The sequence below is a fragment of the Diachasma alloeum genome, unplaced genomic scaffold (assembly GCF_001412515.2).
Source record: "Diachasma alloeum isolate Michigan unplaced genomic scaffold, Dall2.0 Dall_scaffold_00199, whole genome shotgun sequence".
In the NCBI taxonomy this organism is placed as follows: domain Eukaryota; kingdom Metazoa; phylum Arthropoda; class Insecta; order Hymenoptera; family Braconidae; genus Diachasma; species Diachasma alloeum.
The window spans coordinates 2191434-2207023 of record NW_021680364.1 but is presented as its reverse complement, the minus strand read 5'-3'; the positions used below and the strand labels follow the sequence as shown (position 1 = coordinate 2207023).

At 35.7% G+C, this 15590-nt stretch overlaps 1 protein-coding gene across 2 annotated transcripts in view; it reads right to left on the bottom strand.

The window, feature by feature from the left end:
* LOC107035619 (long-chain fatty acid transport protein 4) overlaps window positions 1-14684 on the bottom strand; it is a 17574-nt gene extending 2890 nt beyond the window's left edge. Inside the window, exons 1-10 of one of the 2 annotated variants that reach the window (XM_015253112.1) lie at window positions 14254-14684; window positions 7688-8013; window positions 4580-4730; window positions 2574-2811; window positions 2198-2432; window positions 1707-1908; window positions 1020-1212; window positions 763-903; window positions 498-635; window positions 207-364 (exon numbers count right to left, since the gene is read on the bottom strand). In XM_015253112.1, the coding sequence (XP_015108598.1) occupies window positions 207-364; window positions 498-635; window positions 763-903; window positions 1020-1212; window positions 1707-1908; window positions 2198-2432; window positions 2574-2811; window positions 4580-4730; window positions 7688-8013; window positions 14254-14400 (1929 nt within the window). In that variant the 5' untranslated portion in view covers window positions 14401-14684. Of the gene's footprint in view, window positions 1-206; window positions 365-497; window positions 636-762; window positions 904-1019; window positions 1213-1706; window positions 1909-2197; window positions 2433-2573; window positions 2812-4579; window positions 4731-7687; window positions 8014-11128; window positions 11197-14253 lie in introns of those variants that run through there. The other variant, XM_015253113.1, reaches the window with a different exon arrangement.
* Between the last annotated feature and the right edge of the window lie 906 nt (window positions 14685-15590).

Below are 15590 nucleotides of genomic sequence, written 5' to 3'. Positions count from 1 at the left end.
GTATAAAAATACAACTGCGTGAAACACACAGTAGTATAAAACTTCAACTGCGTGAAATACACAGCAGTATGAAAATTCGGCTGCGTGAAACACACAAACTTCACGCATGCGTGGAGTGTATGGAGTGTACGGGAGTGATTCACGCAATGGTGCGAATAGTCACGGCCAAATTTTATTCCATCATTCAGTGGAAAATAAAGATCTACCTCAACACCATAAACCATACAGTCTCTGTAATTAACGAGATTGCTGACGATAGCTTCGACCTCTGACGTAGAAACATTCTCTCCCTTCCATCTGAACGTATCTCCTGTGCGATCTTTAAAGTAGAGGTAACCCAGCTCATCAGCTACTACGATATCCCCTGGAAAAATAATTATGTAAATTTATACTTATTGAATTCATTTTTTTTATTATTTTCAAACTGACATTTTAGCTTTAAAAATTAGGGGATCAACATATCTTTCTAAAATTGTACGATTCGAGGTTGCATTTACCTGAGAGGAAAGCACTATCTCCCTTGACGAACACATCATTTACAACTTTTCTCTCAGACGCTTTTTCGTCCACGTATCCCAGGAAAGCTCTGTGAGGATTGTTGGGAATTATTTTGCCGATGAAAACACCAGGCTCATCTGTAATGAAAAAATAATTTTTTTCATTATCTCATCAATCTCTTATTAAATAATAAAATCATCGTAAAATGTTCTGATAAATTTAGATATTAAAACCTGATCGTTCTTCTTATTCTTGAATACTCACTGGGTTCGCAAGGTATGCACAAGCCTTTAGCGTTTCTGATAGGCTCCCCATCAGAATCAACTCTGATGATGGAAATGGGATAAAGTTGTGGAACTATCCGTGACACGAATCCAATTGCACCCACCGTATTGTCACTGTTCACTGAAAGAAAATGTTTCCCTCAAACATCATGCATTCCGACTTTACACGAGTGATATCTTATCACTGCAATTTCCTTTGCGATAACGCTTTATTTATCAATAACTCTCGTTAATTACCTATGTTAGCATTGCCCTCAGTGGCTCCATAAAATTCTTTAACATCGGATATCTTGTATCGATTGATAAACTCCTTCCAAATTTGCGGCCTCAGCCCATTCCCGAATATCGTTCTGATGTTGTGTTGGCTGTCCTCTGGTCTCGGAGGCACTGCCAGGATGTAACGACACATTTCTCCGATGTATTGTGCCACCTAAACATGATAGACATCCTCATGACATCAAATGCACGTAGTAGGGAATTCACATGAAGCTTAATTCAGTAGCGAAGTGGTAAAAGGAGACAATTTTGACCATTGACCAGTTTTCAATCAATATCTCGGAATCTAAGAGAGATAGCGAAATTTTCGTAATTACATTTGTTGTAGCACTCAATTGGCTCTACAAAAAAGGTTATAACAAAAATTTCGCTATCTCCTTTAGATTCCGAGATATTCATTGAAAACTGGTCAATAGTCAAAATTGAGTTGTACCGTATTCCCTCTTTGCTACTGAATTAATTGTTAATTAATGAGCAATATTTCGAACGTTCGTGAATGAAAAATGAATTATTCAATTCAACTCAAAGGTAGCTCTCGACATTTCCTCCCAGGATTGAATTAATCCTTTTGAAGGTGAATGTATATTATAAAACAAGAGTTCAATTCTGGAATTCCGGTCACCTGAACAGAATTAAAAGTAGACTCACCGTGCAGTTGTACTTGCGGCAATCATCGAAGTACGCACTAGCTGAGAATTTCTTCCTGATGATTGTGGTCGCACCGTACAGTAATGTTTGACCTATTGACATGATACCACCGGCAGTGTGGTACAACGGAAGTGGAGCATAAAATCTGTCAGAACTTCTGAATGCAGCTAGAAAGTGGATAGCAGCAGCGATGAACATAAATCTGGAATGAAACGTATCTCAATATAATCAATTGATAAACTCAGTTGATTAAAAAAATGTCTAGACATTTTTTCCTGAAACTGAATGTTTTATCAAAATCACGAGGACTTGGATTGATTTTGATCAATCACTTTACGGAATACATGTTGAACAATTTTTTTAGGAAATTAATTTACTCTCTGGAAAAAAAATCTCGTAAATGATGAAGGAATGTGAATAAATGGCAATGAGTGCTCGATATAATGAACTAGTAAAGAGGAAGCGAAAATGAAGAGTGAATGAAATATTACTTGTAATTAGTGATAACAGCAGCTTTAGGCAATCCTGTTGTTCCGCTAGTGTAAATGTACAGAAGTTTATCCTTATAATTTCCTTTCTCTTGGATAACTGGAGGCACTGTGGGGGCGTCAGCCACGAGGGCCGACAAGTCCTTCTCTTTGAGACCTGAGGCATCAGCTCCTGCCTCGCCACCAAATCTGTAGAGAGCTATTTTTGCGTCCAGAGAGGGTGCGATGTCTTTCACAGCTGCTCAACAATGACAAATGAAAATATCGATCATCATTTCGTAAACTTCTCTGATATTCTTGTCACTCTAGTCAGTTCATCTGTTGATCACCCAAATCATTTCCGGATATTTCTAATCTAGAAGGATTTTTTTTGACTCACCGTCAGCCAATTCCACGGAGAAAATCAACGCCTGGCATTTTGAAATGTTCACACTGTGCAGCAATGAACTCTTCCTCAGATAGGTATTGATAAAGGGGATGATTATACCGAGCTTAGACAGCCCTATCCAGATAGCCACGTACTCTGGTCGATTTTCCATCAATAGTGCCACTGTATCGCCTTTTCTGTACCCGTGATTTTTAAATATTGTCGCGACCTTGTTGCTGAGATCCTCGATCTGCAAATTATAATGCAGTTATTCACGACATCCTTAAATGACAATTTTATATTTCTTGGAAATTTTCATCGAGATAGGAATTTAATTTTTATTTTCATTTCCATTTTCGTTTTTTTATTGGTAGAATAAAATTGTTTCAATTTTATTCTACCAATTCATTTTTGTTCCATGAAAATTAACAGAAATAAACAAAATCTGGTAAATATATTCTTGAATTTAGTATTAATTGAAAATACAGCGCATTTGGTACTGAATGTTCATGTTTTCATCGAAATTCAAGTAATTTAGAAAATTCTCGATTCCTGGAAATTTGAAATTTCATGGTACTTTCTCCCTCTTCTTAAAAATTTTCATTAAGTGACAGTTCTACTAAAATTTTGTGTTCAAAAATGACAATTTCATTTAAAAAATCGATGTAAACTAAATTTCAGTTCAATAATTCCGAGAGGTAAATCAGAAAAATTCAAGTAAATATATTCTAGAATTTTCGCTTGATGAAAAATCCTGCGTCATTTGACACTAAATATTTATATATTCATTAAACATTCAAGTAAGAAAAAATTCATAAAAAATAATTGAATTAAAATAAATCATTAAATCATTAAAAATTAAAGTCGTAAAATTCTCGTCTTCCAGCGGCTCTAAAATATGTAATTCCACAAAATCTTCAGTGAAATTGGAAATTTTATGATTGTTTGCCCGTGAAAATTACTCTCGAATTGTCCATGGCACCTCAACACTTCCTAACAGTCCAGGAAAAAAATATCTCGTACGAAGCCTGAGGGATATTTAATATTTGCGATGTAAACAATATCGCGAGCGCTTGATCGACAGCAGGTGGCGTAAACTCCAACACTTCTGCAATCTCCCACAATCAATCATTCAAGTACGATCAGGGAATGAACCACAATTGTGATCAATTATTCACGATTCCGACGGTTAAATACTATTCTCTAAATATTTTACGACAGATTTAACGTGCACATTCCATTCTCCACAATTCAATGGAGACACTAGGTTCGTATTTTCATTCTGGTTTTCTCTCCGATAGAATAAACCTATTGTCGCCAGTGAAAATATTATGAACAATTTGCCAAGCGTAATTAACAATGATTCCACAAACTTCAGTAGACAATTAGCATGAATTGAATCGAGAACATCGTCTGCGACTGAACACTTCTGCATTGTGGATGGTAATGTGGAAATTTCAATATTTCTACCTATGAATTATTGAGTTAATATTCACTTGATTATTTATTATTTTTAATTTGCGATTTAGAAGAAAAGTTGAATAAAAATCCAGGAATATATTCAACGGAATTCTACTGATTTCTACACACTTTCGTGGAATAATTAGACTGAAAGTTACAGTTTTCGTTGATTTCTCCATGACATGGAAAATTTTCAAGGGAACTAGAATGCAATGAAATTTTTCCAGAAGTCTACCGAAAATTTTAAATAAATTTTTTTAACAGTGTTGAGTCGCATCATTCGTTTCCGATGGATTTGAACAGTTCAAGGTCACCTATTCTTTAATTTTCGTGGAATAATTGGACCGAAATTTACAGTTCTTGTTGATTTCTCCATGACATGAAAAATTTTCAAGGGAACTAGAATGCAATGAAATTTTTTTAGAAGTCTACCGAAAATTAGAAATAAAAATTTTTAAGTGTTGAGTCACATCTTTCGTTTCCGATGGATTTGAACAGTTCGAGGTCACCTATTCTTCAATTTTCCCAGTAAATTTAAATTTCAAATGTGAAATTACCTCCTGGAAAGTCCACTCTTGGTCTTCACATATTAAACAGGGTTTATTCGGATGCTTGGCGACATGCTGTCGGAATAGATCAGCAACACTGGTATTTTTCTTCTCGTTGCATCTCATCCACCACATGAGATGGCCAAATCTCAGTAGAGCCCTGGAATAAACAACGAAATATTGATTTATTCCATTAGTTCATATTTTACATTATAAAATACTCATTATTTATGTAAAGGAGATAGCAAAATTTTCGTAATTGCCTGTCTCGTAGAATGTTTGAGACGAATTTGAATAATCAAAATCGTTTTAAATCGTCCCACAGCTTCGCTATTAAATTGTGACATTACATTTATGAAACAAGTAATAATAATTTTCAAAACATACAACACCAACAAAAAACATAAACAAAATGGCATTGTCAAAAATAATGACTTTAACAGACGAAAAAAATCAAGATCTTGGAAAAAAAAATTAAGAATATCTTCTTTATCCTGCGAAAAAATCCTGAAAGTCACACGAGTCCTTGAAATTAAACAATAAATTTCTCCCACGTGTCCAGTAACTCAGAATGACAATTCCGTCATTCGAAACTGAACTCTCCCGCCTCAGAAGACCTCGCGAAATAGCATGATTAAATAATTATTTCCTGATAATATCAATTTCCTGCGTAAATTTTGATCGCCTCGTTTAATGGACGTAACCACGTTACCAATTGGTGCGCAATGACCATTGAAACACACGACATGTCGCGTGATAGAATCAATCCTCGATTATCTTCGCTTATTTCTTCCTGCTCCCTCGATGACGTGGAAACCCCAGGGTATGATATTTCATCGATACAGCCACTATCACGTTCACGGGATGGTTTTTACTTCCGCGAAGAGTCAATTACTCACGTGAGACAAGTGAAATAGAATTAAATTGGGAATTTAATAGTGAAGTGATAATAAATCGACAAATTCTCAACTGAAGTTTTCGATGGGGAAAGAAATTCAAAGCGTTATCTTCGAATTTATATTTCAAATTTAGTATATTTCATGGAGGCAATTAATATCTCGGGTTCACGGGATGATTTTTATTTCCGCAGAGAGGCAATTACTCACGTGAGACAAATAAAATAGAATTAAATAGGAAATTCAGTAGTAAAAGGATACCAAATTGATAAATTCTCAACTGAAATTTTCGATGGGAGCAAAAAATTCAAAGCATCATCATCTAATTTGTAAGAAAATTAGAAGAAAATTAATTCTCTCATTACAAATGATTAACAGTAATGATTTCACCTTTGGAGACGATTTCTGCATAAATGTAAACAAATCTTTTTACGATAAAAAAACATCTTCATGATCAAAAATTGATTGTTTATTGAGTATTCGCGATAAAACTCTCCGGTCGATGCGGAAATTGTAATTACACATTCCGGAAAATTCACGAAACATATACAAACAGCTCCCGTCGTCGAAATCATAGAACGACTAGTGACAAAAGGAACGCACATGTCAGAGCTGTTAAGGAAAAGTCCTTATCTCTCAAGATTTCGAAAATTAATCAGGAAACCTACGACAGACGCCTCATTCGCCAAAGTATTCCGCGAAACTCGAAGATAATATAACTTTGATTTAATAATGATAATATTCCATTCAAACAAACGGAAAAAAAATAGTTTCGTTAATTAAACGCGAGAAGTATCACAGCTTGTACTTTAAACCCAACCGCCTTTTCAATGCGCATCATTCATCCATGTATTTCCATAACTACGTAAATGAGTAGAAACAAGCATAGTTGTAGATCGAATGGTCAATCAATGGCACATGATGCCGGAAGTCATTTTCAAATAATTTCTGTAATATTTTTGAAAACAACAGATTTGAAAAAATTCTTCGAGACTATTTTTTGTTGAGAATTCAATTTTTAAAAAATGACTTGATATTCTTTTCCTCAAGATAGCATTCAACCAATTTATGAAACACATTCTATACAACTTCTCCAACATTCTCTCATCGAAGAGAATTATAATTAGAATTAGGGAAATTTATCGAGAGGAATTTAATTTTCTCCCAAAAAACCTCTTGTCATGAACAATATCAATGAGAATGCTTGATCATTTTCTTTACTATTCAACAACATATATTGTAAACTATCGCTTAAATACCTTCAAAATAAAAAAGTTTAGCGAATCTCTTGTATTATAAATTTGCAAAAAATATAATCCTAAGAAAAATCAGTCGATATCCGTTTCCTCAAGCTAGCATTTCACCACTTCATGACACACATTCTGTACAACATCTCCAACATCTTCTCAATAAATAGAATTATAACTAGAATCATCAGAAAAAATTATCGAAAGAAATTTCGCTAATTCTATTTTCTCCAAAAAACCTTTTGTCACGATTTCAAACCAATTAAATTGGGAGATGAAACAATATAGGGGAGGTAGGGTAAAACGGACACTTGACTTTTTTTTAAATATTCATGACATGTTGAATTGTTCATGAAATGGAAGTTTTATTTTTCAATTTTTTGTGATGAGCGTAAACTGAGCTCAATTCATAAATCTGGTTCTGAGTTATGAATATTTTAGAAAAACTCAAAAGTGTCCGTTTTACCCCATCCTCCCCCAAATAAGAATGTTTGATTAATTTTCTACATACACAACATAAATTCGAAACTCTCAAATACCTTCAAAACGAAAAGGTTTAAAGTACTCCTTCATCCGACATTTCCAGAAACTTTAATTCTCTACCTTAGAGATCTCTAAATATGTTTCCTAATCACCTAGTTTCCGAGATATCAACGAAATAAAATATACTGTATTTATCGTATCGCCCATTTAGCCCATAAACTAGTGATCCCCGATGCAGCATCAAGGTTCCCATGAACCGTATGAAAACAGCATCCAGAAGTACCGTAGAAACTCATTCAAAATCCCGTTACAACTTGGAATCTCTCGCTTTCTCGGCCTACATGCAATGGTACTCATTCCCCTCGTAAAAGTATGCACCCGATACATCCACAGCAATCGAATACGCTGACAAAAAACTCCTCATCACAAATGTGTCATAACATACGTGACGTTTCAAGTTATTGTATGAAAACAATGATTAGTGAACTTACTTTATGTCTCGGGGTGCTGTTTTGGCCGCCACGTAGAACCACCTGAGCCGTCCACCGGATACAAAATACGCAATGACAACAACCAGAAACAATTGGAGTACAAAAATAGGTCCCATGTAGATCCATACTAGGGCCACGAGGGCAGCTAGGACCCCGACGAGTAGCATCACCAGTGTTATACGTCGTAGCGTACGAGCGACTGCCCGCCAACGGTCACTCGAACCGGTACGTGAACAACTCGTGGCACTAGGTAGCGCAGCAGATCGGGGCTCTGACGTTGGGGTACTGTTTCCCCCTCTTGTTGCGAGATCGCCCCTCTCAACGTCCTGGAATATTTGTGGCGATGAGGCGGTAAAAATCAAATTTTTTGTCCAGGGAAGTTCATTATTTGGGGGCTTTTTGTATTAAAAAATTTTATCGAAGGATAGGGAATAATTTGGCCGAGGCTGATCAGTTGGGGCTATTTCTACTTTGCGTGAGGGGGGCAACGGTTGTAGATCATGCGGTCTAAAGGGCAAGGTCAAGGTGCATCACAAATTCTACTGGGATACCTGGGATAATTAGTGGATTCTATTTAATCATCTGCAGTTTTTGGAATGCAACGGAAATTTTCACAGTTTTTTTATTCTGTGTTATTCTAGTGATCGTATGGTCAGAAATCTCTGCGTTGTAGGGGATTTTTGAAGTTCGATGACTAATCATTTCGACTTGTATCTAAATTTTTGCATTCGATGGAGACGAAATGCTCGAGGCTGATCAGTTGGTACTATTTCTACTTATCCTGATTTGGAATTTGAAGTTCGGTTCTTAGGGAATAATAACGGAATTCCTAGTCCAATGACTTTAATCATTCCCACTGAAATCTAAATTTTTGCATTCGATGGATGAAAATATTTTGTTCGAGGCTGATCAGTTGGTACTATTTCTACTTTGCGTGAGAGGGTCAACTATTGCAGATCATATGCTCCAATCGCAAGGTCAGGATGCCTCGTAATCCTAGGGGAGTACCTCATCACTGGATTTTAATTCATAACCTTCAGTTTTTGGAATGTAAGGGAAATCTTCACTATCTTTTATCCCATGTCCAAAAATTTTTGCATCCTAGGAGATTTTTTCTGTTGAATTAACTTATCCTGACTTGGAATTTGAAGTTCGGTTCTTAGGGAATAATAACGGAATTCCTAGTCCAATGACTTTAATCATTCCCACTGAAATCTAAATTTTTGCATTCGATGGATGAAAATATTGTGTTCGAGGCTGATCAGTTGGTACTATTTCTACTTTGCGTGAGTGGCTCAACTATTGCAGATCATATGCTCCAAATCGCAATCGTCAGACATCTTCGCGTTCTATGAGATTTTTTTTCTATTGAATTAACTCATGGAATCTAAAGTTCTGTTGTTAGAAAATTATAACAAAATTCCTGGTCCAATGACTTTAACCATTTTCAATAAAATTGAAATTTGCGCATTCGACAGACGCAAAACGCTTTTCTCGAGGCTGATTAGTTGGTTCCATTTCTACTCAACGTAAGCGGGTCAACAATCCTGGGCCATGTGGTCTCGACCGGTTAAATCCCAAGGTCAAAATACACGTGACTCTCGCAAGGATACCTCATAAGCCTTGTAATTAAGTGGTAGAACAGGATGAGTCGATTTTAATTGATGATCGTCACTTTTTAATGAATATTCTTGGAATGCAGAAGACATGGCGGAATTTCCATAATTATTGAACAGTCATTCCCAAAATTTTAGCCATCCGATAGTTAATACCCATTCACATTTCCTCTTGAAAAACCCACCCTTAAGCTGAGGATTTAATAATTTATCCTGCTCTAGGATTCTAACATTTCCTCTCGGAAAAATATAAAAACAGTCCTAGTTTGATGACTTCAGCCATCACCTCCTGTTTATTGTTTTTATTTTCACGAAGAATTAATGATTTACGTCTCGTGCGATTTTTTTTTTTTCATTTTTATGGGGCAAAAAAATATGAATCATCATCTGCATAATTCCATGGTTCGCAGCAGAAACCACAGATCACCGATATTCGCGAAGGTAACTCCTCTCGCGTGTCTTTCTCATTGACGCGGGAGTCCAGAGTCCAGGAGTATTAATTAATTGTCCGAAAGAGACTTTGATCGGGAATAAACTGTTGGAAATGACCCACTGATAGAAGGATTTAGATGTTGTTAACGAGGCTCTTTAACTGTACCGCTATTCGTTAGTAGTTAAGAAGTGTCGTTAACAACAACTAAATCGTGCCACTTGATCTACCAGTGTACAAAGACACAGCTTGTTACAAATTACAGTTGCAACGAAGTCGTAAAAATTACTAGGTAATTTCAAAAATTTTCCTCAAATTGTGGCTCCAAAATTACTAGGTTTAGAGAAAAATGTTAAAAAACATTTTTTATAGAATATTAAATTCTCTACGAAAAACGGTTTATGACATTTTCCTTTATACCTAATAATTTCAGAGCTATTTCGAGAATAATATGAACTAAAAAGAAATTTATAAGAGAATTGAGAGAGGCAAGAGATAGCTCCAATAATTTCTGGAGGAGGTTTTGACGAATTAAATATTATTTAAAAGTTTCAGATTAATCTCTAATTCAACCAATTGAATGTTCCAATCAACCAATATTCAGCGTCATTAAAATTACATTCTGCACAGAAATATTATTTTTTTAAACTTTCATTGTTTATAAATTATTTAATTACTCTTCCTCCAAAAGTAAACTCGCTGATTTTTTTCCCGATTTTTAAAATGTTTTTTACCGGTTCAATATCGAGATTCAAATTCTGACCTGCAATATTTAAATAATAATATTGTAAAATTTCCGGAAACTTGGGGTCAACCGGGGCTCAAGTGAAAGCTCTGCTGTTCGATTACAAAAGTAGAAAATCATTTCACCGGAGAAAAAATAGCCAAAGTACTTGGATATCGTTAAAAAATATAGAAAAGCAATGCGAAAAATGGATTGAATAATTCCAATACCCAATCAAGTAATCATACCACCGATAAGTGAGCTCTCATTAATTTTTTGTCGACAAATTGTGATTCGAGAGCTTCCGACAGTCACACTCCCGCAATCCCGGAAGGCCTCGAGCGCGCCGCTTAAGGTTTTTCGAAAGCTAGGGGTCTTTTATCTCCCTCATTTTTTCGTTCATGCATAAAGTAACATCATGGGAGGAACGAGAGGTGCATTGACACGGGCGATCGTACAGCAATGAGAAGTTGCAAGCCGGTTCAAAGAGAAAGTGAACGTCGGGGTACGCGCACATGTCCGCGGAGAAGAGTTATGAAATACCTAGGGCAACAAGCTAGCCGCCAGCTAGCCTCAAGGTCCTCCCAGTGAATTAATTTTAATTTAGTCACACATTTAACGTCCGAGAATATTCGAGACAATTGCGTTTGTAAAATGAGGGGAACTGGTACCCGTGGAATTGTTGACAGATGCAATTTCATTCTTTCACCCGGGAATTGTTGAACCGGAAACTATCGACTCGGCGGGATTACTAATATTATCGATAACGCGAGGAAAACATCGGGCCACTACTCACTCGATGAAGAATACCGTGACAGGTCAAGTCGAGCCCAGCGGTGACACATTTCTGTGTTATTCTTTTGAGTCTGATCGTGATTGTCAGTCGGGTAAACACCCGAGTCTATTTATCCCGGGTAAATCACATTAATAGTCTTCACTCTTATTTCGCTCTGAATCGTTGGACTCTTCTCGTCGAATCGAATAGTCGTCTCGAGGCTTTCGACAGCGCATACTGTGAGAGTAACATATTCTTCGTTATCACGGGTTATTGGGGACAATTGGAGTCTTTGGGAGGATGGAGGGATGTGTCAAGGGCCACGCGGTTCTGCGAACTAGCGCGGGGTCTGTTACATGGAAAATCAATACGATTTAGCGAGTGTCACGCTGGGGGAATGGGTGGGAGGCGCATGAAGCTACTGGGATTTTGAATTTAAATAGTAAAGAGAATTAATTTTGTGGAAGAAACGTGGTTGCGACGAGAATTTATGGGGACATTTTGGGTGAAGATTTTGGACTTTTGCTTGGGTCAATCAAATTTTTTTAATTGAGGTTTATAGTTTATTCTCGTATTCTAATCATGGAGTGAAATTTCTCAATAAAAATGAGCGATTTTTAACGCGAGAAATTCCATAAAATTGAGCTGTCGGGAGTACTTTTCGATCAGTCACTCTTTCAAAAAAATAATAACATTTTTTAAATTCACTGTTGCTCATCATTCATCAGTTCATAATTTTTTATTTTAGTTAATGATACTTCTACCTCCGAAACATTTTATTTGATGACAAAATTATCAAAGATTGGAATGTACCTTGACATTCTCCTCTAATAGTCCTCATCCATCAAAATAGTTTCATACTTGAGCTGCTTCCAATGTCATATATAATTTATGTGAAGATTTTGTGTGGAAATTTTGAGCATTGGCTTGTGTCAACCAAATTTAAATCGGGGCTTCTATTTTATTCTCCTTGAATTATACAGCGAAATTTCTCAACAAATACGATGATTACTGGACGACTCTAGACCGATAGTTAGCCTCCATAGTAATGAACCTCGGGGAATCTGTTGTGGAGTAATTTTTGAGCGTTCACTTCTCTAAAAAAATAACATTCTTAAAATTACGTCATTTTTTATTTTTGTTGAAGGTACATTTAACTCCAAAACATTTTGTTTGATGAAAAAATAATCAAAGACTTGCAGGTCCCTTGACATTCTCTCCTGATGGCCCTCATTCATCATTCATTTGAATTAGGCGATTCAAATGTCGTCGATACTTTCGTATTGCCACAATTACAGACTTGACATTCTTCAAAAATTCTGTTCCTTTTCAACATTTATGTCTCATCAATAAATGAGTAATCGATTTCTGAGAATATCCCGAATGTAAATTATTTCATTGCAATAGCGACTTTGAAATTATTCCCCAAATCTTCTAAAAACTCCTTTCCGGTTTTTGAACTGCTTTCTAAAGACTTGAAGATGTTTTCTAACGGTTTTCAAAAAATGGAACATTCAGTTCAGAATTATAAAAAAAATTGGAACGAGACAATAATTCCACAACGTCCGGAGTTCGCAAAATTTAGTGTGAAATTTTAGTTTTGAATGTTTTTTTTATTTCTATGAATGATGAACAATGATTAAATTGTAGGCAATTGGTCATGTCTGCATTGTAAAGTCATATTGCAAACGTTTCGATAATTGTCCGCAACTTCCTAATTTTGTAATAATTTTTCTCAAATAAAAAAATATTTATCTAGTTTTTTCTTTCACATTTTTATACTTCATAATTTCACTCAATACAAAATTCGGTAACTGCAATGTAACCTTCCCCAAAATGGTCCCAATTTCCGCCATCAAAGCACTCCGGGGAACACCAGACCTTGCGCTCACCTCTTTTTTTCCCGGCATTCCACACACCGCGTTGGGAAATTAATGAAAAAAACATATTCAACATTGAATAGTTGTTGCTCGATCGCCGGCATAATAACCGGAAAATGAATGATAATAAAGCTGCAATGGGGACAGGAGAGAAGCTAATAATTTCGACCTACTAACCAACTAATGCAAATGATACTTTTCCTTGTTGCACGCGGGTGCTCAAAATGCAGGAGAACAAACGGATACTACAGTGCGCTTTCACCATTAAATTCTGCACTCACTGGTGATTGCTGGGGGTTTAATCTGGAGGTGATAAAATATTGTCAGCGGCATAGAGCAATAATAATTACACGCTTTGAAGTTACAAATTTGCCTGTCTTTCTGTTTTTTTTTAGACAGTAAAAACTCTTAGAAATATAATTGCAAAAATGAAAGAACAATTCGATGCAGTTCACTTTAATCTCCCGTTTTTAACTATTAAACAACATTACAACATTACAATTTTTAAATTAAAATTTCTCAAAATGACTTTTTTTATGAATATTCTACAAACAATAATTTTTCCGCCACAAAAATCATCTTTTAGAAGTTGTAAAAGAAACATATGTTTAGAATGTCATCAAGAATATATTTTATTCCAAAAAACTCATCTTATCCCATTTCATTATTTTTTATCGTGTTATAAAAATTTACAACAAAAAAAATCAGTGCAACTCTTCTTGTTGCCCCCTGTCACAAAGACGAAAAAATAATTCAATACAATTCCACTTGAGTATGTCCTGGAAATGTTTTTCATCATTCGTCAAACCTCAGAGCTTCCAATGTTATTCCCCATTTCATTCATTCAATGAATTTCTCAAAATTACGACTCCTCCCACTTGTATTCCATAAACAATAATTTTTCCAGCATAAAAATCATCTTTCTACTGTCGCCAAGAATCTATTTTATTCCGAAAAACTCGACTTATCCCATTTCATCCCATTCCATCGTGTTATGAAAACTGAAAAGAAAAAACCAGTGCAACTCTTCTTGTTGCCCCCTGTCACAAGAACATTACAGAGAGAGCATGACCTCCTGTACATTGCGCAGTGCTCATTACACCTCGAAGAAGCTATGCAGAAAGCGTTGAGAGGGACTCACCCGATCCTTCGTTGATATCACTTTGGCTGTTCCATTGTTGCCATTGCTGGTGTTATTAAGCGGTTCTTTTGAAATTGTGTCTGACATTTTTAATCGCAGTTCTCTCGTAATAATCCACACATCGACACTGAACAATTCAACACACATTCAATAATTCAGCACAAGAAATATTTCGCTGCATCCATCGATCAATTTTTATTCGTCTCAAAAATCGAGAAATGTTCAGCAATAAAATCCACAATAAAATTCACAGAGTTATATTTTTGGTTTATTTCACAGTTGTTGATGCTTTATCATTACAATCGAGAGAAATAAATTATGTTCTAGTCACAATAAATTGAATTTACATTTGAGGATCAGTTTTTATAGTGGAGATGGGATTTTTGGGGAATTGTCACCGCGCGCAGGTCGAAAAAATCCAGGAGATGTGAATATCGCGGGTGAATACTGACGGAGAAGGGTCTCGACACGAGACTAAAACACTCCGGGAGTAGTAGCACCGCTGAGTTAAACCATTCAGCTCACCTACTCCGCCATGCCGGGTTCCTCCCTCCACCGGGTTGAACTCGACTTCTTTTCACATACATCTCGTACACTTGTCAATGTATCCTTACTTTCCTTATCGCGTACGTGAAGTGAAAATTATTGTCCAGGAGTGTTTAAGGATATCCAGGTATCTCTTGCAGTTTGGTGTGACCGCACTGTAGATTCTTATTTTTTCAGGCAGGAAATCGTTTTCTGGTAAAGTTTGAACGTGAATAAATTTGTTACAATTCCGAACAAATGGTTTTTATGGTGGAAACTTGATTGTTTATAAATTATTTATAGAAAATGCTCGTAATTTTCAAAAACTGCGCTTTTTAAATTATTTCAACGGTCCTCCTCCACTTTCTTATTTTTTTAAATATTTTTAAAATGTCTTCTAACGGTTCAGCAATTAAATTGAAATTCAGACCTGCAAAGTTTAAATAATAAAATCATTGTACAATGCCCGGAAATTTAGGGTCAAATGGTAGAGTATAGAAGTAAAATAGGATTTCACTGGAGAAAAAATAGTCCTGGATTTTGCCAACTTTTCATAAATATTGAAGTGAGATGAAACCATTCGAATTTGGATTTATTATTCTATAAAATCTCCCTGCCGGAGACTAATTTCGACTAAATAATGTAAACATATTGTTATATTCAGAAGAAATAATTGATGCACATAAAATTAATAGCATCTTCATGAATTTGTAGATAATTTTGACATTTCTTACTAGAACTCTGCTGAAAATTCCTGAAAAATTAATACGCTTCACAATTCTGTCTGCAAAGTATTAAATAATTTTATGATC